The sequence below is a fragment of the Penicillium digitatum genome, chromosome 5 (assembly GCF_016767815.1).
Source record: "Penicillium digitatum chromosome 5, complete sequence".
NCBI classification, from domain to species: domain Eukaryota; kingdom Fungi; phylum Ascomycota; class Eurotiomycetes; order Eurotiales; family Aspergillaceae; genus Penicillium; species Penicillium digitatum.
Window position 1 is genome coordinate 1,695,375 of NC_089388.1, and position 25,874 is coordinate 1,721,248.

General features: G+C 49.0%; 7 protein-coding genes across 7 annotated transcripts; 2 read left to right on the plus strand and 5 right to left on the minus strand.

Moving 5' to 3' along the window:
- Positions 1-238: 238 nt before the first annotated feature.
- Positions 239-3,705, plus strand: Pdw03_1797 (Transcriptional activator spt7; the record flags this gene model as incomplete). The annotated part of the gene is made up of 3 exons (XM_014680982.2): positions 239-1,307; positions 1,361-2,496; positions 2,554-3,705. 3 exons carry the CDS (start codon positions 239-241, stop codon positions 3,703-3,705), a joined length of 3,357 nt encoding a protein of 1,118 aa, XP_014536468.2.
- A 947-nt stretch (positions 3,706-4,652) lies between these two features.
- On the minus strand, positions 4,653-8,506 carry Pdw03_1798 (Eukaryotic translation initiation factor eIF-2C4, putative; the record flags this gene model as incomplete). Its single annotated transcript, XM_066100004.1, has 7 exons — positions 4,653-4,777; positions 4,996-7,009; positions 7,069-7,247; positions 7,301-7,512; positions 7,565-7,686; positions 7,739-7,864; positions 7,937-8,506. The coding sequence occupies 7 exons, from the start codon at positions 8,504-8,506 to the stop codon at positions 4,653-4,655; spliced, it is 3,348 nt and encodes a 1,115-aa protein (XP_065957731.1).
- A 3,880-nt stretch (positions 8,507-12,386) lies between these two features.
- On the minus strand, positions 12,387-15,667 carry Pdw03_1799 (mRNA 3'-end-processing protein rna14; the record flags this gene model as incomplete). The annotated part of the gene is made up of 5 exons (XM_066100005.1): positions 12,387-12,400; positions 12,455-13,168; positions 13,218-14,211; positions 14,265-14,696; positions 14,780-15,667. The coding sequence occupies 5 exons, from the start codon at positions 15,665-15,667 to the stop codon at positions 12,387-12,389; spliced, it is 3,042 nt and encodes a 1,013-aa protein (XP_065957732.1).
- Positions 15,668-16,172: 505 nt separating this feature from the next.
- Pdw03_1800 (Histone chaperone asf1) lies at positions 16,173-17,217 on the plus strand (the record flags this gene model as incomplete). Its single annotated transcript, XM_014680979.1, has 4 exons — positions 16,173-16,281; positions 16,342-16,381; positions 16,444-16,752; positions 16,827-17,217. 4 exons carry the CDS (start codon positions 16,173-16,175, stop codon positions 17,215-17,217), a joined length of 849 nt encoding a protein of 282 aa, XP_014536465.1.
- A 797-nt stretch (positions 17,218-18,014) lies between these two features.
- Pdw03_1801 (SNARE-dependent exocytosis protein (Sro7), putative) lies at positions 18,015-21,365 on the minus strand (the record flags this gene model as incomplete). Its single annotated transcript, XM_014680978.1, has 7 exons — positions 18,015-18,040; positions 18,125-18,409; positions 18,464-18,585; positions 18,643-19,198; positions 19,278-20,828; positions 20,882-21,221; positions 21,279-21,365. 7 exons carry the CDS (start codon positions 21,363-21,365, stop codon positions 18,015-18,017), a joined length of 2,967 nt encoding a protein of 988 aa, XP_014536464.1.
- A 400-nt stretch (positions 21,366-21,765) lies between these two features.
- On the minus strand, positions 21,766-22,886 carry Pdw03_1802 (Aminoglycoside phosphotransferase; the record flags this gene model as incomplete). The annotated part of the gene is made up of 2 exons (XM_014680977.2): positions 21,766-21,898; positions 21,970-22,886. 2 exons carry the CDS (start codon positions 22,884-22,886, stop codon positions 21,766-21,768), a joined length of 1,050 nt encoding a protein of 349 aa, XP_014536463.2.
- A 1,678-nt stretch (positions 22,887-24,564) lies between these two features.
- On the minus strand, positions 24,565-25,789 carry Pdw03_1803 (THUMP; the record flags this gene model as incomplete). Its single annotated transcript, XM_014680976.2, has 6 exons — positions 24,565-24,690; positions 24,745-24,885; positions 25,026-25,240; positions 25,333-25,483; positions 25,573-25,704; positions 25,751-25,789. 6 exons carry the CDS (start codon positions 25,787-25,789, stop codon positions 24,565-24,567), a joined length of 804 nt encoding a protein of 267 aa, XP_014536462.2.
- Between the last annotated feature and the right edge of the window lie 85 nt (positions 25,790-25,874).

The following is a 25,874-nucleotide window of genomic DNA, read 5'->3' on the forward strand; positions in this document are numbered from 1 at the left end:
TTCATCCCCGTCCAGAGAAACTTCCTAGGAAGCTCCCCGGACCTTCTTCATCAAACCTCTCCCCCACGCTATCATTTTTTGCCTTTTTGACATCTTCAGTCAATTTGACCGGGGGTGCTTTTCTATCTCTATGCCTTTTGTCCCTTCTCCGACCCCTGTGTCGCGTCCGATCGGCCCGTAATTCTAATCGCGGAGAATCGAGTCTCGCCCGCCCCAGAATCGGGGTTTTGGAGCGAGTATGTCGCCCGGCCACAACGCCTGGCCTCCGGGCAATATTCGGCCCCCAGATGATCTTCAGGACTCTCCCCGCCCAGTCAATGGCTTAGTGAAGACTTTATCTGGCTCCAGGACACCCCAAATGCGCGGCTCTGTTGGCGCCGAGGCGCCAAACCCCAGCTCGACATCCGAAACCGATACCGCGCCCGAAGAAGACCCGCGCATTGCTCAATTCCGTGAATTGTATCGCCGCAGTGAGGCGAAAATAAGTGCGCTGTTCTCTGGACGATATTCGGACGATAACCCTGTGGCTGGGGAGACTACTGAGGCGTCCGAAGCTCAACCAGGACGCGTCGATGATGCGCCTCCCCCTTCTACCGCCCCACGCAAGTCCGCCCGAAAGCTCGATGACGATGATTACGATGACTACGATGATGACGAAGACGAGGAAATGGACGATGCCGCTGAATCCCCTCTAAAAATCAAGTCCGCCGCCGCATCATATGAGCCAAGTGGTGCCGCGCCATTAGCACCCCGTCCCAGTGTCTCGATAACGGATGGACTCAAAGAACCCAAGAAGGAGACGATGGAGGATCTCCGGAAGCAACTTGAGGAAGACAAGAAAGCAACGGAGGAGGCCGCCAGAAGAAGCTTCCACACCCTGTTCTACACCCTTGAGAATGATCGGGATGCTATGCTTGATCAGCAGCGCTTGGAAGAGTCAGAGAGACAAGTCGAGGCAGAGATATCCGGCCAAGCTAACATGGGCGGTAACAATGTCTCAGGGGCAGCCAATGGCTACAGTTCCTTGAGTAATACCAACCTCGGAGCCTCCAGTTTAACTCTGAAAAACCTCATCGCACGGATTGACAAGAAGCGAGACCGGGTGCAGGCATCTGATGCTGAACTGCGGAGCTTGCTGAGTGAGGTTCGCAAAAATCGCAGCAAATGGGCGAACGAAGACAAGGTCGGCCAGGAAGAGCTATACGAAGCTGCGGAAAAGGTTCTCAGTGAGCTTAAAGCTATGACGGAGCATTCAACCGCTTTTTTGACTCGCGTCAACAAACGCGATGCGCCGGACTACCATACGAGTAAGCGGCTCTTTCACCGCAACGATTTGTTTCAACTACTAACCCCCCACCAGTCATCAAGCACCCGATGGACCTTGGATCAATGACCAAAAAGCTGAAAGGCTTGCAGTATAGATCGAAACAGGACTTTGTCGATGACCTCACCCTCATTTGGGCGAACTGCTTGAAATACAACACCAACACCGAACATCCTCTGCGGAAGCACGCACTTTACATGCGTAAGGAGACAGAGAAGCTTGTCCCTCTCATTCCGGATATTGTCATCAGGGACCGTGCCGAAGTTGAGGCCGAAGAACGTCGACTCCAGCTTGCCGATAATGATGGCGCCGAGGAGAGTGACGATGAGCCTATCATGTCCTCGCGAGGTAGAAAGGCTCCTGGCAAAAAGACCTCCAAAAAAGGAACAGCCCCATCGCGCAACGCTCCTAGTCCTGCTAGAGCCCCAAGTACTCAACCACCTGCGCCAGCTCGTGCAGATTCGGACGCTGCCGGCGAAGCTAGCCAGAATGGATTTTCCACACCCCCTCCTGGCTCTAACACGCCATCTGACCCTGCTGGTCCAGGAGCGATAGCTACAGCGAGCCAGGATGATACGATGGATATCGACGGTCCGAGTACCTCAACTACGGCGCTCAGTGCCATGTCCGTTTCCGGCGGCGTAGAGCCGGAAGACCCCGAGTACAAAGTGTGGAAGCAAGTCACCAAGAGAGATAGAGCGCGCGTTGCGGCAGAACGACATCGTCTCCTTCGGGGAGACAAGCTTAACGCCGAAGAACCAGCTCTACTCAGAAGTAAAGCTGGCATGCGCCGATGGCTTCGGCACCAGAAACAAGCTACTATAGAAGCTGACAAGTCTCGCGATGGGGACTCACAAGCCATGGAACCCGAGGCCGCAGGCGAGAGCCTTGCGGAAGGCATTGAGGTGGAAGAAGACCAAATGCTGCCTTATTATTACGATGTTATGTCTGGTGTTCCTGATCTTCCTGAGCGGCTACTCTGGAAGGAAGACGCGCAAGGCAATGTTATTGATGCCTCTGATGAGTTCCTTCGGATGCTTCGAAAAGGTGAATTTGTTCAACCGGATAGCAAGTTGACCCGCAAGATGAACTCGAACATGCGACAGATGCAAGAAACTCGCAAGATCTGCTCGAAAATTGGCATTGTTAAGCAGATGCAGCTTCAATCTCAGGTAAGCGGTTCTAGGTTACTCTGTTACGACCCGATCTCTCAGCTAACGTTTCTTTAGATGTACCAAAATCAATTCCAAAAATATCAACCTGAGCCATTTCAGGAGCAAGACATTGAACCACATGTCATGAATGATAATGGCCCTGTCATTGCTCCATGGGCCTGCAGGGCAGCATTGCAGCGCTCAGTTGCTAAAGTTTTCTATCACACTGGCTTTGAGGAATACCAGCCATCTGCTCTTGAGGCGGTTACAGACATTGCCGCTGACTTTTTCCATAAGCTGGGGTCCACCTTCAAGTCTTATTTGGAAACACCAAAGGTTCCTACCACTGAGTCACATGAAGCTATACTTTCAGCCGCCGAATGGAAACCTGCATACACTCATTCTGAAATTGTTCTACACACTTTGTCTACCGTGGGAATCCACATAGATGAACTGGAGTCTTATATCAAGGATGATGTGGATCGTCTGGGGGCCAAGCTCACCACTGCTAATGATCGACTCAGATCACTCCTGACCGAACTTCTTCGGCCCGCCCTTGAAGGGGGCGAAGACGGCTCAAACGCATTCGCGGATGGCAGTGAACAGTTCGTTGGCGGTGACTTCGCTGAGGATATCGATGAAGATTTCTTCGGTTTCAAGGAACTGGGCTTGGATCGGGAATTTGGCCTTTCCACGCTCAGTGTGCCCTTACATCTGCTTCAGAATCGAATGTTCAACGCAGCCAACCCGCAAAGCGCGAGTGTTTCACCGACCGTTACACTTTTCGCTCCTCCACCCCCGTATGGACGCATCTCAAAGGACAACTTGTCTCGCCAGATTGGACTGCTACACGAGTTCTTTAAGGGCAAGCTTGATGCAAACGGTGATGAACCTCTTGTGGAAGACCTGGAGTTGCCCCCCAAGCAGCGACCCATGGCGATCAAACCCCGTCTCCCAGCCTCTGGCAAAATCCCCCAATCTAGTCTCGCGGGTCTTGCCAGTCCGCAGAAACGAGCCGCCCCACCGATGGCATCCAAGTCTGGCGGTGCAGAACCAAGTAAAAAGAAACCCAAGAAGAACGGTGGCGTAGCCCTCGAAATGCCCAACTTCAATCCTGATGGTGAAGGCGACCAAACGACTGGTGACCCAGCCATCAATGCCGATATGAAGACAGAAGACACCGGCCTCGGTGATGGTCTCGGTGAATCCATGACCAACGGAGCGTGATGTATAACTTCCAAGGCCAGGTAGGTCTATGGTTGCCTACGAACATAGCCCTATACTCTCCTTCACGCCTCCTCTCCTACTCTTACGTCGCATGTATTTGCTTTCGCATTCCCACTTGCATTTTTCCCCCGATAGTCAATACCTGCGACCCATGTCCCACGACACAACCAGACAGGCTCTTGTGCTCTCTTGTCTCGACAAAATTGACGAATAGAGAGCTATAGGAACCAGCACCCCATATTCGATTATTGGAACATTGGAGGGACTGTATCTTACGATCCTCCAACTTGCAGCGATACATTATCCAGTCCTTGTATTTTACCGGCTTTTCTTGCTTTTCCTTTTTTCTCCTTGGCTGACAAGGCAGAATGGATAAATCACCGTTTTGGTCTCTCTGTATCATAACGTCCCTCCATGGGACTTTCCATTTCTCGACAGAATCCCTATTAAGATTATTAAGATTAATTCAATTCAGACTCACGTTCGTATAACTCGTATCTCGCTGTTAGGTGCTAGCTTAAGCAAAGATCCATGGGTAACTCACCCTGGCTACTAGCAATTTTCGAAGTACAAAAGTGAGGACCAGAAGCTGTTCCCAATCACGACTCCACCAAAGCTCTTTGGAATGAATTTTAAAAATTTCCGTTTCCAAGTTCAATTCCACAACCAACGTCACTTGTAGGAGGAGCAGAAAATGAAATAAGACATCTACCCAACCTCCAATCATTCAAAATCAACGGATTTCACGTGACAAATATCCCGCAAAGCGGGGAAGGGGGTTTTTGGATTTTCTGGGCTAACGACAAGGCAAAGAAATATGAAACTCATTCGTCATGACCTGGAGATCAGCCTCGGTATGCAATGGGCCAAGATGTTTCTCCAAACAACAGCCCACTAAAATCAGACCAGATCGAGCAGCGTTACGATAAAATCGAAAACAAAGTCCGCTAAGATACAAACAAGATGGAGTGCGGCTCGTTCAGAATTGCAAGACCAGCCTCGAGAATGCAACTGGCCCAGTCGTTCTTGTGAACAACAGCCACTGCTGCCCTACCGCTCAGATCGAGCCATCCTGAAGGAAAGAATCACAAAAGTAATGCCATGGAAATTCCGTTCAAACAACAACAAAAAAAAGGACGTAGAGCAATACGCAAAGCAGCTTGCAGATAGAGGAAACTTGAGTCATGGGACAAATCCCTTGGAAGGGAACCAGCACCGTCATGGAGCAAACAAGATGAATACTGTCTGCAACCATAGAGATATCACAGTTGAATTAAACGAACCACATACCCAGAGCTAGCCTGTTTGAGGTGCCTTCAATGGGAAGCAATCTCTTGGCTCGGGGCTCTTTAGGCTTCGGGTTTGTCATTTTCACCTCCGGGCCACTCTGGGGGCCAGAGGTAATAGGAACGTCCTCATGGTGGCGAGCACGGACTGAAATCAAGTGGGCATAATAAATCGCAGGGTGGACAGACACAGAGGTAGTGGAGCGGATGTACTGGTAACAATGATCATTGATCATGCCCTCGAGGTCATTAGGCTTCAGGCCCATCTCATCCAACAGGACATGGTAGTGAACCGGGCGGGGAGTTCCCTGCAGAGCAATGTGCGTGTAGAGCAAGAAGTCCCAATCGTGGGGGCTAGTCACATCCCGGTCAATAAGAGTGCCCGGCAGGGGGCCGCCGTGGGGGTCCGCGGCTGCACGATTCTTGGGGTCAGGGAACGCTCGAAGATGGTGGCGCTTGTTTGCAACCACAACACACATCTTGCCGGCCCAGATTGCCTGGCCACACGCATGTGCAATAGCAAAGCGGATTGCAGGAACCTCTTCTGAAATAATTCGCTGGTATTCGGACGCAGACACGCCGTCACGGAAATAATAGACGTACTCAGGAGCCTTGCCACCCCCAACAGTCGCTTTCCACTCAGCAACCATGGGGTGCAGGATGTACTCAACCACCTTGTCACGGATAATCTCAACTCGATCCCCATTTGTCTCACATCCACCCATGTAACGAGTTGCAGTGGAATTTGCCGAAACTGACATGGCTGCCAATGACGGGGTCCACACACCCATCATTGGGTGAGTGACATCTGCCCCAATAATCATGGAGCCCGGGCGAAGACCTGAACTCTTTGACTTGGGGACAGCACGAGCAGTGATTCCACCAAGTTTCGCATTCACCTTCATGAGAACATTCGCGTGGTATTGAGGCATATTGTTGATACAGTGTGCAGATTGGAGCACTTGAGAGGGAGTGCCGTATCGGCAGTCCGAAGATTTCTTGAGGCGAAGATAGACCCAAGAATCTTTGTCGGGAACGATAAATACCATGAGCTGGGGCTCTTTTTTGTTCTGCGCCGCGATCGCATCGTACAGCTTTTTGACACTTGTACCAACGTCTTCACTCAACCCCTTGACAACCGGTCGGCCAGTTACATCACCACCCATGCTCTTGTACATTTTCACAAATTCCTCAACCCAGCTGAGGGTCTGGTCCTGGCTGATTGATTTTCGATGTCCAGAAAAGAACCCGACACCCCAAGCCTGAAGGGCCTTTTCATTGGGCTTGTAGAACTTTTTACCGCGGAGATCCCAACTTCCCGAATGCTGAGGGTTGTGTTTGCGGTTGCCCCCAAACTGAATCTCGGGACTCGAAAGCAGGCGGGCCTTGGTCTTGATCATTTGATCACTGATCTTCATGCCGTAAAGTTTCAGAATCGGGTCATTCTTGTGCTGGAGAAGATCCTTGGACTGGCGAGCATTAGCCAAACGTTTCGGGGGCCTGGTTGCACACCACTGGATCATCTGTGCTGCCTGCGCATCGGTAAGCTTGTAGCGGTATCGCTGGAGGCCTTTGATGATCAGAAACTCAGCTGGATAATGAACATCTTCCTTTTGCATCTCGACCAAGAGCATGTTGGGATATTCGAGGCGGAGATTGTACCGTTTCATAAAGTACTCTTCAAGGTGGATTCGAGTAGACTTTCCAGTGGCCTTATCGTAATGGCTAATGAAAAACTCCTTGGGCTTTGCGTGAATCAAGCCCTTGACAATGAAGCTCTTCATCTTGAAAGGGCAACCCTCGTAGTTGGGTGCCACTCGCAGACCTTGAATCTTCTTGTTCACCTGTGCAAACCACCTGGATTCCTTCGTACCACCAAATTCGTCGCGAGTTGACTGGAGGTTCCTGACCAGAGTCGACATGTCATTCCACCCGTTCACATTCATCATGTAGCCCATAAGACTAATACGAGAAAAGAAGACGCAGTGAGCGACGTCAACATTGAGAATCAGACCTTTCTGTGAGTGAAAATGTCAGTTTGCCAATCTTTAATTTGAATCACCGGATAAAGTCTTACAGGGGTCGGCTTAATTGCTTGGTAGATGCCTCGGTAAACGGAAGCGCCCATATTGGCGAGCGGCTGGTAAAACTCCTGCTTCAGCTCCTCGTCATCACCAAGCTTGTCGAAAAAGAAGGCCCGCTTTATTGCAGCGAATTGTTTGGTGGGCCATTCACGGAGCAAATGATCGAGGAAACCTATCATCATCAGCTTGATGAATCAAAAACAGAGGAATATGCGAAATACTCACTCAGAGATTCAACCACTAGTTCATCTAGATCGTGGCGGTTTTGCAGCCAGGAATTGATCACTGACAGGTTGATCTTTCGCTTTTGAATGACGGACATTCTGAAAGCAGGATTTCTCCTGAACTCATCAACAGTAGCAAGAGTCTTGATGTCACAGGTCAAGTCACCCTTAAAGTCGATAATCTCATTCCAGTCATCGAAGTTGCGCAGCGACCTACAGCAGATTAGAACATTTCTAGCAGCAATCAGAAATATGCTAAACTTGCCAGCAGATTCTTCCACCATCCCAGATACCATCAGGAATGTGTGCTTTCCGAGTCTCACTGTTCCAGCACTTTCTCAGGACCCGCCTGTCCGTCTCATTTTGGTCTTCGTGGATAACGTTGATCTAGTAATTAGTGAGCATGCAGTTGTGTTGAACAGAGGTGAAAAATACGCACCTCATACTGGTAAACCGCCTTGTCCGGAAAAGAAGTGATCGGGTACGCATTCATCATGACCTCAGTCTCTTTGCCAGAAGTGTTGTAGCCAACACGACGCTGAATGTGAGTTTCCTCTGGGGCAGACTAGAATACTGATTAGTATAAGTCATGATCCACAGATGTAGATTTTTCTGGAATTATCAGTCGCAAACTCACAGAAGAAGGCCTGACTTTGAATCGATGCCAGGGAATATCAATGTTCTTGCAGCCATCCCAGGCAACTGTCATGTAATCCTTGTGTCGGATTACCTTCTCTTGGTCAAGTCTGTGTTGCTCAAAAACAGCCACTTTCACTCCTTCTCTTGCAAGACGCTCATAGTTGGCCTTTTCTTCCGCGGTCCAGTTGGGCGGGAATTCTGGAGGGGTCTCGACTCGACGGATGGGTGAGTCACTGCTACTGGAGCCAGTGCTTTTAGGCTTTTTGTGTTCGCCCGTATCAGGGTTATATCGGGTTCGGCGCATCCAAGCAGTACTTTCGGCTTCCTTTTTGCGTCTTGCGTCATCTTCTAACTTTGCCTTGTGGTCACGCAGCTCTTGAGCCTGGCGCGGGTCAAGAGGCTTTGCCACAGCGGCGGAAGTACGCAGAGGAAGCTCAAGGCTAAGCTTGGGTTGACGAGAGGACGAAGAAGAATGAGCAGGCCTCGACAAAGTGGTAGGGCGGTGCCCAGAACGAGATCTATGCCCATCATCCTCGGTCGAGGTTTTCATGGGGGTTTTCGGGCCCATGATGAGATGATGCTCCTATTGATCAACTTTGTTAGTCAAGGGTTTGTTTCTCTTTAGTTTTCTTTTAGTTTTCCCGAGATGTGAGGAATCAGGTGAAATAAAGTGAGGCTGTTATAACACCTGAGTGGTCATGCTACTCGGCGACGTAAATTGAAGCAGGAACCGGTCGTTTTTGCCTCTCTTGGACTTGGTGCAGAAGAAGAGAAGCTATAAGAGTGATCACTTACACAGAGTTGAAAATTTCAGTGAGCCAGAGGTGATTTTCGTGGAAATGGATGAGGGGGATCACAGACAAAGTCAAATGCGTTAAACGTCAAAGTGAGAAATATCTTCGGCTCGGGGGGATGCAGACAAATGTTGAAATCCGAACTGTTGAAGACAAAGTTATGAAGAGTGATAGAGAAGAAAGAAGAAGAAAGGAAGAAACCAAGGAGGGAGATGCTTTTATAGAGAAATTAGAGCAGGTGCGAGAAGCAGGTGCATTCCTTCTGGGGGTGAATCGGTGTGTAGCGCCTGCCTTTTTGGGTGTCTGAGATAACCTAGCTTTCTAGGGCAGGAGCAGTCGTTAGAGACTCTGAATACGCCTATTTTTTTTACATTTGTAGGCCTAAATATCACAACTGCGGTCAGAGTCCGACCTATGTGAACTGAAGGTACTTGCTTATACTTGTATTTGCCTAACAATATCAAGTACCCCTCTACTTTGATATCTCGCACTTTTACTTGAGACCATATCTAACTTCGATTCTTCTAGGAGCAACCTGTAAAGGCTATAAACTAAACATGGCATACAAATGGGTTTATAGAGGTGATCACCCTGACAATCACAATTGCGGTTCAAGTCCGCCCTATGTGAACTAAAAGTACTCATGGGTGCTAATGTTAGCCTAACCATTTTAAGTACGCTAGTCATTAAACATCTCGCACTTCCTCCTAAGGTCCCAAAATGAAGTAATTTTTCAAGGTTAAAAAATTTAAGCTACTCTGTACCTGCTATGTCATGTACAGGATATACTTGAGCTCTTTATCCACGATCATATTAACCGTTACAGCCTAGAGGGATAGTATCCGCTCTGAGGCTTGTCAAGGCCAGCATTAACTACATAGAAGCGTCCCCTTCGATACATGTTCGCCGCTTAGACCACGCCTAGGAATGGTTGGCGGGCATTGCGCCTATTTCGCATACGAATTGCCGATCTTCCTGGGCGGAGCAAGGCCCCTTGGTGTCTGTACTATTAATGTGGCAACCAAAATCTTGCATATCTCATTCGCTTTGGTCGTATTGTTCGGCATGGTAACAGAAGGGGGGTAGCCTAGCCTAGAAAACTGATTAGCAAGCCAGACAGAGGTTGACGAAAGGGCCCTTCTGCCCGTACCCGAGATAGGGTTAATAGCCAACAGTCAGAATGAAAACGTGACGTAAACGGATCAAGGGTACAATCCTCCAAATGGATCCCGTTCACTGTCAAACTCTGTTGGCAAACAGAGAATGACACGTATAGGGATACGTTGAAGGCCTAGAAACAGACCTTTCTCATATTGAGTGCAGCCAAAGTGCGACTAAAGCAAGACACAGTTGAGTTCTGTTATAAAGGTTATCTCCAGTTTTTCTTTGGTATCAAGTGATCACATAAGTCGCGGTTTCATTATCTGGAAATTTGAATCTATGGTCCACAAAGACCATGAAAGTTTGACTGCCCTTATGCAATCCAGCCTTTTTACTGGATGATGGTGCTACCGGTGTGTAAGTGATTGGCACGATGGTCAGTACGACATGGCGGTGGCTTTGACTCTTCGCGGTTTGACTCAATATCAATTTTAATCTACAAAGAGGGTGGAATAGAGTATAAAATCTGTGCTACAACGCTGTCACAAAGAATCTAAAGGGATGATCAATACGCGGCTAGAGATAATACTCTCTAGTCGGATTTTTTCCCCTTGAACCTCATGCTTCCTGAGACACCATTTTTGGCCATTTAGGTCGAACTACTTGTTTTCGATACAACACAAAAAGTAAGTTCTTCGATGCACTTTAGATTTCCATCCTACACTATTGAAGTCTGTGGAACGAGATACAGCGTACTTTTCCACTACAACATAGACCATAACAAAAACCAAGGTTCCTGTTTATGGCCTAGGGGGGCCATATTCGTGGTTTGACAAAGTCTTCAAAATCGATTTTGCCAGGTCCGCTGTGGATCCCTTTTTAGTCTTCTCCGTAAAACGTAGCAATTTTGTTGGAATGATTTCGCGCGTGGAGTTCACCATGCGCGAGGTCCGCTCGTATATCCGTTGCCTGGACCCTTGATCTATTTTTTTTTGGATTGATAATTTTCCACTACAGATTTAGCGTCTGTATAGTATTTTCATCCGCTTTTTTAGAGTAACAGTTTGATAACCTTGAAGGCACACAGTCAAACCGATCCACATACCGCCATGCCCATCACTGAGGGAATGCTCAAGGCTACCGAGACCGAAGAGAGCTCTGATAGCAATAAGAGAGCACTGCCACACTACGCGCTTTGCGTCAATTGTAAGAAGGAATTTGATGTTACCGCCAATTCGAAGCGAAGCGGTCGATATCGCCTAGGTACGACTACCCAAAATGGAGATCATGGTCCATTATGTTCAATGAGCTGACCCATGACAAGAGAACAATGAGCCCACTGTTGAAAATATTATATGGAAATTTATGATGAGTTTGAGGTGGATACCGATGAGATGCGCTAAGATTTCCCAGAGTCCTTTACGTTCCCATGCTGCGATGGAAACCTCAAAGATGACCCTCGTGGGTGTGTGACTGACTTCCATCGAAAACGGTCTACCGAGGAGAAGCTATCGAAGAAGTCGAGAGAAATTTGAGTTAGAGTCCCATGGAGCGCAGCATGGAACCTGATGTATACAACATATTAATGGGCCCGTGTCTATCTCTTGGAGCCATGGTCGCGAGATTTCCGAATTAATATCGCATTTGTGCAAGCTAAACGATATTTCCTGGCGCTTCGCATTGTGTGCAGAGTGACGTAGGGACCCACCTCGTACACATGCTTCCGCACATGCCCCACCTACCACCATCGATTTCAAGCAGATTTACTTCAAGCTTAAATCTAAAGTTCACAAACTCAATGGACATCCATGGAACCGTTTCACTCTCTGAAAGGCTTAATTTTTTCCTAGTGCCTATTAAAGAAGAAAAAGTGACACTGACTTTCGGGCGAATCGACCAATTCTACTTCCTTCTTGCCAGAACTGCCAGTCCGAGCCGAGAAGACGGCAGCTGCATTTATGCACAAATCAGGCTCGCCAAATGAACCAGGAGTCCCTGTCCTCGTCTCTATTTTGTTTTCTGTATCTAATTAGCCGAGGACAGTCTCCTGAGACAGGTATGAGTCCGCTGGATGACTGTTCAGGCCGTATGGACACAAGATCTAGGGGTAAAGGAGGGGGTCAGTTTCACTTACCCTAGGATGATTAGACAAGTGTCTTAATAGCCAAGAATCTACAAGAGTGAATGCGCACTGTGTTTGCTTGATTTGTTTGTGAGATTATCTGCTATGTTAAGTCTGTACAAAGCATTGTTGGGTAGCCCCAACCAGCAAGCAGAAGTTGGTGGCCTGTGGCCCTATTTGAAAAAAAAGAAGGAAATGCCAGATAGATCAACGCCGATGGAAGATGCAAAGGGGGGCTTAAAGAACCGCGTATGCCCCGACCATATTTCATGAAATGCCCCCCTGGAGAAAAAGGGCTGGGCCATTAAGTCCGCAAAGACACATCGGGATAATTTGCGCGCCGAGGAATTAAAATTGCAAAAGCAGAGAGCAAAGGATTTTACACTGCAAATGGAACGGTGGTCCTCGGAGGGAAACAAAAAAATTCAGGCTCAGCGGTAAGCACCTGGAGAAGACATGTTAAGAATGTTGTTATGGGAGAGATTGATAATGATCTTACCGGAGTAGGGGTTCGGTCCCGGAGTTTGGCCTCCACCTGGTCCGTGTGCAGTTTGCGGGATCTGGATTTGTGAAATGTCGGAAGGTATTTCAACGTGGCGAAGGAGGTCTATCATTTTCTCGGGAGAAAGACGGGTGATGTTGTAGGCAGCTGCAGAAGGCAGAATGCTCAAGAGGTTCACCACTTCACGAGGTAGGGGAGCTGGAGATCCCTGGGGCCTGTATGAGGTGGTTTGGCCGTTCAACTGTTGTACTCGTTTCGGCTGGTCGAGACGCCGAGCTTGCGCACTCTTCATTGGCGACTCACCACGAACAAACTTTCGCGGGCGACCGGAGTCTTCGTCATATTCATCAGTGGGATAAGGTCGCTTAGGTGAGTTGAGAGAAGTGTCCATGTATCTGGCCATAGGAGAACCGCGGGGTTCCATGGAGATTCCTGACATGATAGTCTTTGGCTTTGTCTGGGACGGGGACAAAATCAGTCGCACCGAAGTAGGGTCGAAGTTTGAATTTGAGTAACGATTGGCGAATTGCTCCAACGCAGGATCTTCCGGGTATAGTTCGCGCATGCGGTTCTCCAAGTTGATAACTTGAGTGAGGTCACCATAACGAGATTCATAGTCGTGGAGGAAGGAAAAGATGGGCTTAGCCTTGTGAATGTTCTGTGGGTTGGATGTCAATTTCCTGACGGTTGTTTCAAACACGGCTCTAGCATCTATGGCAGTGGTTAGCAAATCTCTCAGAAACGTGGAATCTCGACTTACTGATGGTGTCATTAATGTCAAGCAGATGCCTCAAATATTCGAGCGCAAAGTGCTCGTCCTCCGGAAATAGTTTTGCACCCCTCTCGAAGATCTTGGTGGCCGCAGGATCTTTGTAGCAATGGTACTCCATCAGAGCACTCGCGATATAAACATCGCTGGTAATCCGGCCTCGCCTCCGGGCTTCGGCAAAGATTTGACGAGAGCCTGCCATTTCTCCTGGTTTTCCCTTACCCTGGATTCGACGCATCGAACGCATGAGGGAAATCCATGCAAAAGAGACAGTCTTCGAGATAAGGTTGATCTGAACGGAATGGGCCTTTCGGACTGCATCTATCTGTGCCGTCTTGGCAGCTTCTCGTTCTTTGGCTTCGGGATCATCTTCATCATCATTTTGAAGTTGGCTCTCCGCATTTAATGAAGTAAAGTAAGCTTCAATGCGTGAAACATCCAAGGTTTCCTGGTTGCGAGCCTTGTTGATCAATTCGTAAAGTGCATCAAGCAATTTGTCGTATGGTTCCCGGACCTTGGCAGCGCGCTTGGCGGAATCTTGTTCCGAATCTGAGGTAACCTCTAGTCGGTCCGCGCGTTTGAATGTCAGCAAACAACTCTCTGGGTTTGCATCAATGCCGTTCTTCAAGAACTCTGTGCCAGCATCTTCCATATCATTCAGGAAGCAGAACTCAGCTGCATCAAACCACATTTCGGGCAAGAAGGCCAATGCCATGAGTGCCTGTTTGTAGAAGTACACCACGCGTGACTTGTAAGCAGCAGGGTCTTCATCTTTCAGAACTAGAGGGTCTTCTTTTTCCCATGCGATCCAGCGCTTCCAAATGTCTGCTTGTGCTGAGTATTCAACATCGCCTTCAGACCCAGGAACCGGAGGCAGTGGTGGAAGCGAAGTGCGAATCAAATCGCGGGTGATGTTTTGCAACTCGGTGTATGAGCTGCGTGCAGTCATGTAGGACGGCGAATGTTCTTGAAGGAATTTGCGGCCCTGATGGAAAATGTTAATACAAGCTGGTTGCATTCAAAACCTGTCCAGCTTACCGTGAGCTTGTTTAGATTCATCTCAAATTGATCATATTCCTTCCAGAGAGTATTGACGGCTTGGGTGGGCACGCCGATAGCTCGTTGGTAGGCCTTTCGCAGTAGGTCCATCTTTTGTTGATCTTGCCACCCAGATCCACCAACAATGCCTGGCCCAGAACGGATGAACTCAACATAGTCTGTCCAGATGTTTCCGGAATCCTTGTCCATTCCAACATATTGAATGGCCATATCGTATGCTGATGAAATGGTCTTTCTTGCCTCGCCAGAGGCATCTGTTGTCAATGGATTACGACGACGAATATAATCAAGGTAAACAGACCAGAGCTGAACGCTGGGGGTCGTCAAGAGCGTTCGGTTGAAGATCTGCTCTAAGCGGAAGAATTCATTGAGCTCAGACTCCATGCTGGCATAGGCCACCCATTGGTCGGCCTAAGATAAATCCCATTAGCTATCTTGTACCTTGCCGCGATAGAAAATGAAAGCACAAGTAAAAAAAGCAAAGGTAGACTTACCGCCATAGGGAACAGCTTCAAGAAGCGCTCATAGGTGTCGCGTGCGCTGTCTAGTCTGCTGCGGCCTCTGTGCTCGGCAATTAACTCCAACCAAGCAGGGATATCACCTCGGGGATCCTCTCGAATTCGGTCTTCCAGCATGCCGACACGGTCATGAGCCAGACGACCCTTTGAGGCTGGAGAGTCAGGTACAGAAGTAGGAACAGTACTGTTCTGCATGGTTGCGGATTGCAAATCTTGCGCAGCCCAGTGCGATTGGACAGGAACAGAAGAGGGATCAATATTAAGAACAGCATCAGAAGAATAAGAACTATTGGCAACACCTGGTCCACTGGCAGGTGCCTGCTCAGCTTGGTGTGATGATACATCAGGGGAAGTGTTTAGCATTGCATTTCCTGAGCTGGGATTTTCAGACATGGTCACAGGCATAGCATTCACATCTTCACCCCCAAGTACAGCGGGCGGCTCATACTCCGCATCACCCTCGTCATCCTCGTCCTCATCAACCTCAAATCCGCCAATTGTTCGGGTCTTGGGCTGTGCCTCAGCAGCAGAGGCTGACACGGGGGTCGACGACTCAGCAAGTGAGGGGTTCTGAGAAAGGTCGGGGGAGTCACTGGTTCGGCCAGCTTCTGCATCTGAGGCGACGGCCGGGTTGGGGATGGAATCTTCGGTCTCATCCGAGAGAGCTGTATCAGTGGGGCCGACATCAGGCTGCTTATTCTCGGAAAAGGAGGCTGAGTACTGATCCCCCAATGCCAGTGAAGGATCGTAGTCATCTGATTCTGCGTCTGAGTTATCACCTTCCTGCTGCACAGTGGGGGATTGGGAATCGGTATTCAAGGCCTGAGCCTGGAAGAAGGCAGCCTCTGCTTCATCGTCCGCCATGATGGGGTGATTGATGCGATAACCGCAACGTTACGGAAGATTGAGCAACTGGGAAAGTCACAAGCACACGGCGCAAGCCGAAGCAGGGTTTGCGCGATATGATATCAGGATGTCAAAGTAAAGACAAATCTTCTGAAAGTCAAGGGTTGGGGTGGAGCACAGCCACTTTTGACGAGATAGCTCTCGGCCGCAATGTGTCTGCTAGCAAATTATGGCCAAGTGGGAGAGAGCAAAGCTGCGATGGCTGTGATGCAAGTTGCCCGGGTAGTGAGATCGGGGTCACGTGCGGGCGGTGAGGACAAAGCGAGGGACGCGAAAGGCGCGTCGATCAATGCTCCTCGCATTGAGCTAGAGGGGTTGAGAGTAAACTGCATTCTTGTGGACCTGTTGATTTCTCTTTTTTTTTATTTTTTTTTCTTATTTTCGACCCCCTGTTTATACAATCTTTCACTCTTGCCTTTCTTCAACTCTTTAATCGTCCGCACACACCCTCAATCTTATCACAATGTCTGTGGTCTCACTCCTCGGAGTGAAAAACCTCAACAACCCGGCTCCTTTCACCGCCTCTTACCAATTCGAAATCACCTTCGAGTGCCTTGAGCAGCTTCAGAAGGGTGAGTATTGGCTTGTGTTCCTACTTTTTTCCAGTCGAGTCTTCTAACAAGTTCTGTCAGATTTGGAATGGAAACTCACCTACGTCGGATCCGCCACTTCGTACGTCCACCCTCCCAACACTCCTTGTCCCCTACCAATCCCGCAGAGTCTAACTATAACAGCTCCGAGTATGACCAAGAACTCGACTCCCTGCTCGTTGGTCCCATCCCGGTCGGAGTGAACAAGTTCATCTTTGAGGCCGACGCACCTGATGTCAAGCGCATTCCTACTTCCGAGATGCTCGGCGTTACCGTCATTCTGCTTACCTGCAGCTACGATGGCCGAGAGTTCGTCCGGGTTGGCTACTATGTGAACAACGAGTATGACACCGAGGAGCTGGCAGCTGAGCCCCCCGCGAAGCCCGTTATCGAGCGCATTCGCCGCAATGTCCTCGCCGAGAAGCCTCGTGTGACCCGCTTCGCTATCAAATGGTGAGACCCCTTGTTTAATATGTATATATTCCTAGTGGGGCTTTTGTTCACATTTTTTTTTTCCTTCTCCATAGGGACTCTGATGACTCTGCCCCCGCGGAGTACCCACCTGACCAGCCCGAGGCCGACGGTCTCGAAGATGACAGTGGAGCCTACGGTGCCGAGGAGCGTGAGCTCGAGGCTGCACTCCTCAAGGAGCTCGAGGAGTCCAACAAGCCGGCCGAGGGTGAGGACCATGATATGGAGGGCGCCGATGTCCCTGCTGGCAAAGAGGACGAGGAAGAAGAGATCTCTGATGCCGAGAGTGAAGATCTGGAGGCCGAGAGTGAAGATGATGAGGATGACCTTGATGAGGAAGAGGGTGGCGATGGTGATGACGATGTTGAGATGGGCGACGACACAGACCAAAAGGACGATGCTGCCAAGCCAACTCACCAGCCTCATCCCGAGCTCATGGTACACTAAATCATGGTGTCTCACCGGCTCTCAGGAGTGGTTTCTTTGCTTTTTAAACTCTTCCTTTTTTGCATGCTATTCAACGACAGCCAGAACGCAATTTTTACGACCCTTGGACTTATTTTCCATGTTCTTGCCCTGAATTGGCATTGACTATAAGTCTATGAAATACAATTGGTATAACTATAAATACCCTCAGCCTTCACTCCGTCCTCCATAATTCTATTCCTTTTCTCCAAACAATTCGTGATTTACACAGCTGCGAGACTATCTTGTGTACAACATAAAACTGTGTCCCAGATGCTTAACCATGGCGTCAAGGAGTGACAAACACATGTATGCCATTTATCCTATTTGTGAAATATCAGTACAATTTTCTGAAGGCGAGAGTTCTCATCTAAAAGTCCAGATGGTTCCTTTTCGCCAAGATTTTCGCTATGTAGTCCAACGTTTACCCTGTAACCAGCAATGCACTACGGAGTCTCAGTAGGTCATTCCGTTAGATTCCTTTGTTGCTATTGGCCTTATTTTAATAAGTAGCTGGATGTACTTCTGTTTTAGAACTAGCTTTGATAGCATCTGTTGTAATCTTGCCAAAGTAGACTAATTAATATGTACCTACAGCCATGCTTTCAAGGTCGACCCAGCTTGAAGCGGGAAATCAAGAAGTGGAAGGATGAAAGTAAAGCGACCTCTCACATCCCATCATGACCTAACTAGCCTAACGCCGGGAAAAAAAGGTAAAAACTCCCACAGTGTATAGTTTAAGCATTTTAAGAATCTCGTACTAGGTAGGAGATATCCGTCTAAAAGCCAAACTTCGAGCCAAGCGCTGTTATCAGAAGACCGGTCAGCGACAGTTAAGCAAGGGGGTTAAACGCCGCAAACAAGACCGTGGACCTGAAGATCGACTTACCGCCCAAGACAGCTTTCTTCTTCTGTGACTGTACAAATTTGCCAACGTCGCTTGCAAAGCCGCTGCTGTTCTCTTCTAGTCTGTCCATGCTGTCTCCGACAATCCCGAGACGCTCTGTGCGTTCTTGGACTTGACGTGACATATAAGACCAGTAACCTTCCTGGCTGCCACCCTGTGCTGGTGTTGATGGGGTCCGTCCTTCTTTTAATGCTAGCCGACGTTCTTGCTCTTCCAATCTCATTTGTTCGACCATCTCCTTCGATGGTGGTCGCTCTGGACCGCCGACTAGATTGAACATTAGGATTGATTTGGAGTAGCATTGGCAGAGGGTTGACGTACTTAAAACATCCATGTCAGCCGGTGAAACATATTGCGTTCCCGAGATCCATTGGACGTTCGTAATGGTAGGACGCGGAGGAACCACGGCTTCTGGGTTGTAAAGCGTATCTTTCGAAGGATGTCTATGGGTGAGGTTAGCATTAGCACCAGATTTCAGCGACTTGACGAGGGACAGATACAGTCCGTTTCCACCTCCCCAGACATTGAAAAGTCCGATTTCTGAAGGGCCAACCCATGCCATAATGTTTCCAGTGGGGGTGATGCAAGCCTCCGAGAGGCGTCGCATATCTGCAATGTGATCAATCTTGGTGCAACCGATGTCTCGAAGAGCGGGGATCGAGAATGCTCGCGCGTGGCCGTCACCAAAGAGGCCAACCAAGCTGTAGCCACGTCCTTCAGTCTTGACGACGGCTGCTGAGTCGCAGAGATAGTCATCCCATGTCTTGTGGGCGCCTTTTGATGTTGGGGGCTTGAAAATTCGACAGCCAGAGGCAGTTACAGCAATGACGACACCATGAATTTTTGCACCACTCCTCAAGCCTCCGACTGCACTTGGTGTAGCTAAAGCAAGACCGCCAGACTCGGCATCAATGGGGATAACACTGATCACCTGATCTTCAACAGCAGATGATCCAGCGAAAGCCGCTTCGTAGGTACCATTAGAAGCAGGGAGGATCTTGAATGTTGCCACATTGCCCTTGTTTGTGCCGACGAAGCAGCAAATGCTTGAGTAGTCTAAAACACAGTTAGCATACTAGTCTAATTCGTAGCACGAGTCATGAATAAGTCCCTTCGCCGTCCAAAGTCATCACACCAAATTCAATCCGAGTGGGCCATTCCGGTTGGACTTCGCCCGAGGCACGGCTCTTGCGGAAACTGTTACGCTTCTGTCCCTTGAGGAAGTCTGACAGGTGTGCAGTGTGTATGATGGCGGGCCCACGCAGGTCAATGATAACCAAAGTACCACTTTGGTAACCGACCGCTACAAATCCAACCTGCCCATGCTTCAATGCCGTCACTGGGCCCTGCTGCATGTCCAAAAAAGACAGAGGTAGCATACCTGTCTTAAGACCAGGGTCAGTTCGCTTACTTATCGAAGTCAGCTTCCCTTGCCCTTCGTTAGCACCAGGAGACTCCTCACGCCCGTATGAGGGGTTATTGCCCCATCGGAAGATAGCAAGCTCTCCGCTCTTGAGTCCAATAGACATCTCGCCTGAGCCGCTGGCAAGAGACATTTCGGTCACTTCTATATTGCCAACTCGACCTATGGCACGGGCAAGATCAACTTGAACCACGTCGCTATTCTCGATTTCATCATCGTGCCCACAGTCCCAGATACGGACGGTTCCATCGGCGTGTGCAGTCGAAATAACATTGCGGTTTTCAAAGCGCTTGAGAGGGTTCTTCCCTTCGATGCCGCCCATCGCAAATCTGGGCCCCTGCGACCGGCGCTCTCTCAGACCAAGCCACACCGTCCGGTCAACGGGCGTAAGCACGGCTTTGTTAACAAACGGATGGACGAAAGTGAGAAAAGGATGAAGCATATTAGTGGGGGTGATTGTGTGTCCGCTGGGAAAACTTAGGGAAATGATTTCACCGGAGGAAAGCATAGCGATAAGTGCGATTGGATCATGGGCGCCATTAAAGTAGGGCGAGGATCTTGGGATTAGACAAAGGTCGACAACCTTGGCTCCCGGTGGGACCGAGAGGGTCATTTGTCGCCGTGGGCGCTCGAGGTAAGTAGACAGGATTTGCCAGGAGGACGTCTGGTAGTTGGGGGTTGGGCCCATGTCCAGGAAAACGAGGCCCTTGTTCTGATCACCTACTGGTCGACCACCAGCCACCAAAAGACCAGTGTCATCCGGGTTATCTTTGACGCACCAGATAATCTTTGTGATCGGCTCTTTGGGTCCAGCAGCCTCTCCAGGTGAGCCCGGTCTGCCAACAGCACCTGGTTGGTCGACGTTGGGTGCCTGGACAGTCCGGGCATGCAGCTTGCGTCCATCCTTTGTATCCCAGAGCACTATACTTGAGTCTTCATGGACAGTCAAAACGAAGATCCCATTGGGATGCCATATTGCGTTGGTCAATTTGGGCCTGCGCACGTCGTGGGACGGCAGGGAGTCCCCACCGGGTGCCCCAGGAGGGATTTCGTAAACAAAGTACTTTTGAGCAATGTTTTGCTTGAAAGTAAATGTCACTGCTCCCTCTGGATATCCCACCAGAATCTTGCCAATATCTCGCGGAGAGAACTCCAGAGATACGACGGGAAAGAACCGCGCGCGGGGGTTTCGTTCCAACCACAAGTTCGGAACTTTGAACGGCGTTAAGGACTCTCGATCGAGATCATACGCAATAATTTCACCTGTGCACAAGTCAATTTTCAGTTCTTTTCTTCTTCCTGGACAATTGACAGACCATTCTGCAAGCCGATAAACGCATAATCCAAACAAGGGTCCGATAACAAGGCAGTCACCTGGCCTGGTGGCGCATAGGAAACCAACATGCATCTAGTCGCCAAGGAGTATACACAAATTTCATTCTTGGAGTCGATGCTGATCAGCTTGCTGGCGCAAAACCGAAGGAACCGCGCGGACGCTTTCCGCGGGAACTCAAAGACCACCGAAACTCGTCGTTGCCCAAAGACATAGATCTGCCCGCTTCCGAACTGGGTATCACTGGTGCCGACTGCGATGAGGGATTGTATAGGATCATATGCTATGGCACTAATCTGTGAGTTCACGCCACATCGTGCGAACTGAGAACGTCGGTGTCAGTTTAGGAAAAGAGGATGCCTGGGATGCCAAGAACTTACATCGTCCAGGAGGAACAAGTCCGAGGACAAGCCCTCGGACAGGTCCTTCTGAATACCAGCTTGCTTTCCTCGCAGGAACTGAGCCATCTGCGATAGAGGTGTAGCAGGTTATGGGAAAAGTAAAAGTGTCAAGTGCGGAGAGATAATACCATTGACGCCATGCAGAAGCTAAACAACGGATCTGCCCCGCTCCGCCCTATTGCCCTATATATTCCGACTTGGCATCGAAGACAGCTTGAATCTTCCTTTGTCTCTTGTCTCATCGTTGTTCTATTACATAAAAACTGATGTGAAATACAATAAAAAATTTCGATTGGGAACCCCTTGATAAAAACGCTATATCTCAATGGAGAAAAACAAACTCCAAATCGCATGCAGCTATATTGGGCCTGCCCGTCGCTGGAAGGAACCTCGCTATGCAACAGAAGTCTTTTGGTGATCATCTAGGTATGACGTTGGCCATATAAGGCGCCAGTAGCTTTGCCCGTCATTCCAGTTCGAGCCTCGCCATTTCCGCAATCACAGTTGTCAGTCGTCTCCGCGCCTCAAATTCGCTCGTCTCGTCTCGGTGTCGATAATATTGCACAGTGATTTGGGACACCAGCCGGTAGCACGCATACCTAGGTTGAAAGTGAAAAGTTAGCAACAGTGCGCTAAAAGTGAAGCAGTAGACAGTTTTCCAAGCACATACAAGACCAACCGGATATTTTCCTCCCTTCTCCTGGACACCGCCATCCCTGCTCCCTGCAAGACCGCCGGGGATGCATTCGCAAATATCTCTGCCATCAACACATCACCCCATACGGCACTGCTGAAGTCCACAATACCAGACAACTGTCCAGACTCTTCGTCTACCAAAACGTGGGAGGGTCGGCCAAAGTCCACGACCACAAGACGTGGCAGCGATACACTTTCAAGGGCAGGTGCCAGGCGACTCAATTCGTGTCGGATCTCCGAGTAAGGAAGGTGTATGAACGTGTCCTCGGCATCGCGAAGAATGCCTTCAAACAGGGCACAGAAGGCCTCTCTCCAGGAGGAACTTCCAGCGCCAAATGCCACTTGCTGCAAAGACCCAAACCCAGGGGCTGCATTTTGACCAATAGCACTCACTAAGAAGCCCAAGTGGCGGTCGATCCCATCTCGTTGTTGGAGGGTGAGCTCGCCTTCCATCTCTGACAAACTCTTCCCTTTCATATACTGTCGGATCAAGTAGGCAGATCCCCAAGGTCTTCCATGAGGATCGTAATGATAAAGCCGGGGGATACAAGGGTTTGCACTCTGCGCTAGAAGAGCAAGAAACTGGGCTTCAGTTTCGAGAAACGACCGCTCACGTCGCAGGAGGGCGGTCCTTGATGATGGGGACCCTTTTAGCAATAAATGAGCTCCATTGGACAGCCTCAGAAGTCGCAGGGAGTGCATGTGACCGACAATTGGATTCGAGTGTTGCACTTGGACTGTGGAAGGAAACAGCAGCGACAGGATATCGTCCAGTCTATGGTGTTCGTCTACCTCGGCAGCACGGGACTGCCGATGAAAAGAGTCGCTGTGGCCGTTTGTTCCCTTGAGTAAAGGCATAGCAGACCATGTTTTCAAGTTAAGTTGTTGCATCGTGATTAATTTGGGAGGGGATCTTGGTGAATAGAGGGGGATGCTGTATAAGCAAGGCTATGACGACTCATAAACCTTGCAAAAGACATTGACAGGGGATGATGTATGAACAAGGCTATCGCGAATCATAGACCCTGCAAGTCCAAGACGGATATATGCCGAGGAGATAATTAGACCTGAACAGCATGCCCTCAGCATACGTGGCGCAAATCTCGCTTTAAAAACGGAGAATACGCGAAAGAATCCATATGCAGTACTCCTAGGAGATTCTCGAATACTAATGGGGCAAAGTAGACCGCTATGAGTGCCATATATGAGCGTGACGGCGTATTTTCCGCGCCATGACTCTCGCTACGCGAGATACGAAAGAGAAACATTGCTATCCGAGGTTGAAGATAGAAAGCGGAGTCAAATTAGAAGAACATGTTTCGCTGAGAGAGCTTTCACAAGCGAGAACCAGGACGCTGTTACCACATTGGCTCGCGATTAATAAGAATTATGGGACAAGTAAATTAAGTGAAGCCGTCTCGCCTAGAGATCCCACTCTAAGAAAGGTGATCATCCGAGCACTTTGCCCCTTGGCCAATCACAAACGTGTCTTGCCGAATTCCTCCTGCGGGTCTAGAGTCATAGAACATCCAAGGTTCTATTTCTTCTTCTCGGTTACTTTCCCAATGTATTTCGCTTATTACAATTTGGTGTTGGACTTTTGAAACCAATCTGGTTCTGCTCTAGAGCCATCACTTTTAAATTCAGGGTTGGAAACACTGAGGTCCATGCAAGCCACCGGATATTTTGTACTCTTTAATGAAATGACTTGCATAATGAATCGGTTCTGGAATAACCTAAGAATGAACTGGTAGATCCGCGTATAGCTTCGGTCTCCTATTTCTTCCCTCTGTTGGTCTCTATTTAGGTTGTGGACCTGATTTACCAGTTCCCCCGGGATCCCAGGGGCCGTGGACGGCTTGTGACTGCATGAACTCAGATGCGGCCCCGGGATTTTTGGGCTTATGTAGCATCTTCTAAGATTAGCTGCAGGAAATGTGATATGTAGCAAAGAATGAGAGCCCAGCGTCAAGTACGGAGTGCTCCGTAGTGTGCTTTTAGTGTGGATACATTTGATGTCGTGTCCATATCCACTCCAACTTCCTCGAGCAATTTTTTTTAATGCTTCAACAACAATGATACAATACTCAAACAAGGTCATAAGAACAAAAAAGGACAACAAGTGTCCTTCTAGCTTTCTTCTGATGTGTCATCGGTTGTCCACAATTCAAGAGCCTCTGTCATGGTCGTAGTCTTCAAATTCTTCAACGATGGGTCATGAGTCGCGCAAACTTCAAAATTAATAACAAGTGGAGAAAGGCCTCCCACTGAACATAATCGTTTACCGGAAAACTCGCATAGATCGTGCATTTGATTCAAGCCCCAATACCGAAGAAGTCTTTGTTGGGAGCCCATCCTGCATCCAATCTAGCAGTGGTGATTTCGGACCCCTCGACAAGTCATCCTGGCCGTTTTAAGATGGCTTTGTTGAATTTATCGCATGAATAGAAGACCGAGAAGAGGTTAGAAGAAGAACAGCTAGTAGCACAGGTGATAGTTTGTACAACCAAATTCCACCAAAGTGACGTGGTGTCTACTGTGGAAAGTACGGAGTACTGTGCCACTGGTATTAGGCCTTAGACTGAGTGGCCGTGGCTGCGGGCTCTGCTTTCGGTGAAGGGTCATAGATTTCGGCCAAGTTGAACCGCTTCAGCTTATCATAATCACCTTGCACTACACTCATGCCAATCACATTCTACAAAGAGTCAGTTTAACCCCACTAGGAGAAAGTTCGTTTTTTTATGCTTACTTGGGCAACGTCAACGAGGATCATTAGATCATAGTTCGTCAAATTCACCGGGTGCTCAGGTCCGACAGCATCCGCAACGGTTTTAATGATAACGTCTCGGTTGAGCTTCGAGTTGCCTCGCACAGTAGGCCGAATAGCGTACTAAATGAACGACAAATTAGCAGTGCTCAAAACATGTGTGCCCTCATAGCAGGTTGTGCATTATCGGGTCATTTCCTAGATCAGTAGGATCTCCGAATGTCAAAAGGTCAGGAGGGAGGTATGGGGGCCCTTTAACTCACCGTCTTTGGAGGCCCTCCCGAATGGAAATGAGGCTTGAGAATCTCTTTCGCAAAAGCCGCTAGATCCACACTCAAAGTCTTCCGGATTGACGTGACCGGATGCATGCGCTTAATCCATCGGCTTTTCTTAGTTTCCGGATGGGCATGTGCTTCGCTACACAGACGGTGCACAAGCTGCACCGGGTCTATTGAGGGATCAAGGCGCATGAATGTCACTATTGGGGGTATCAGGGGTTAGCACCAACCAACGCTCCAAGGTCCGAGCGCCCAAGTGAAATGGCGTTTTGGGGGAAAATCCTAGACCTACCACAAGGCATGTCCATCTGTATGGGCTGGAATTGACGAGTTTTGTCTTTGCTGGGCTGTAGGCCCTCCAGTTCCCTTCGGATCTGGGCCTCAATATCTTCATCATCAGTATCTTGCTCCTCTTCCTCCTGATTTTCAGTGCCCTCAATGGCCTAGAAATGAAGAATTAGCTCAGCTGTAGCAGTAATATTCACAGAGGGGGGGGGGGGGAATAGAGGAGGAAAAGAAAAATTCTTCTCACCTGAGAAAAAATGTCCACTGCCTCAGACAGACATTTTCCTTCTCTGCCCATATCGCATGTCACAAAGACACCTACATCACCAGATTCAATTGCGACACGATTTTTCTGCTTTCCATATTTCCCACCGCCACCCTAATCCCGTTAGTGCTCTGGCAATCAAGAGATTGTGGAAACTAACCTTTTTCTTCTTTGAAGAGTGGCTTGATCTGTCAGGCATAGCTCTTTTCCCCATTTAGACAAAACCAAGCTTTGATACGGCCAGGATGGTGGCCTGAGGTAGTGGGGGGATGGGAGTTTTGTGT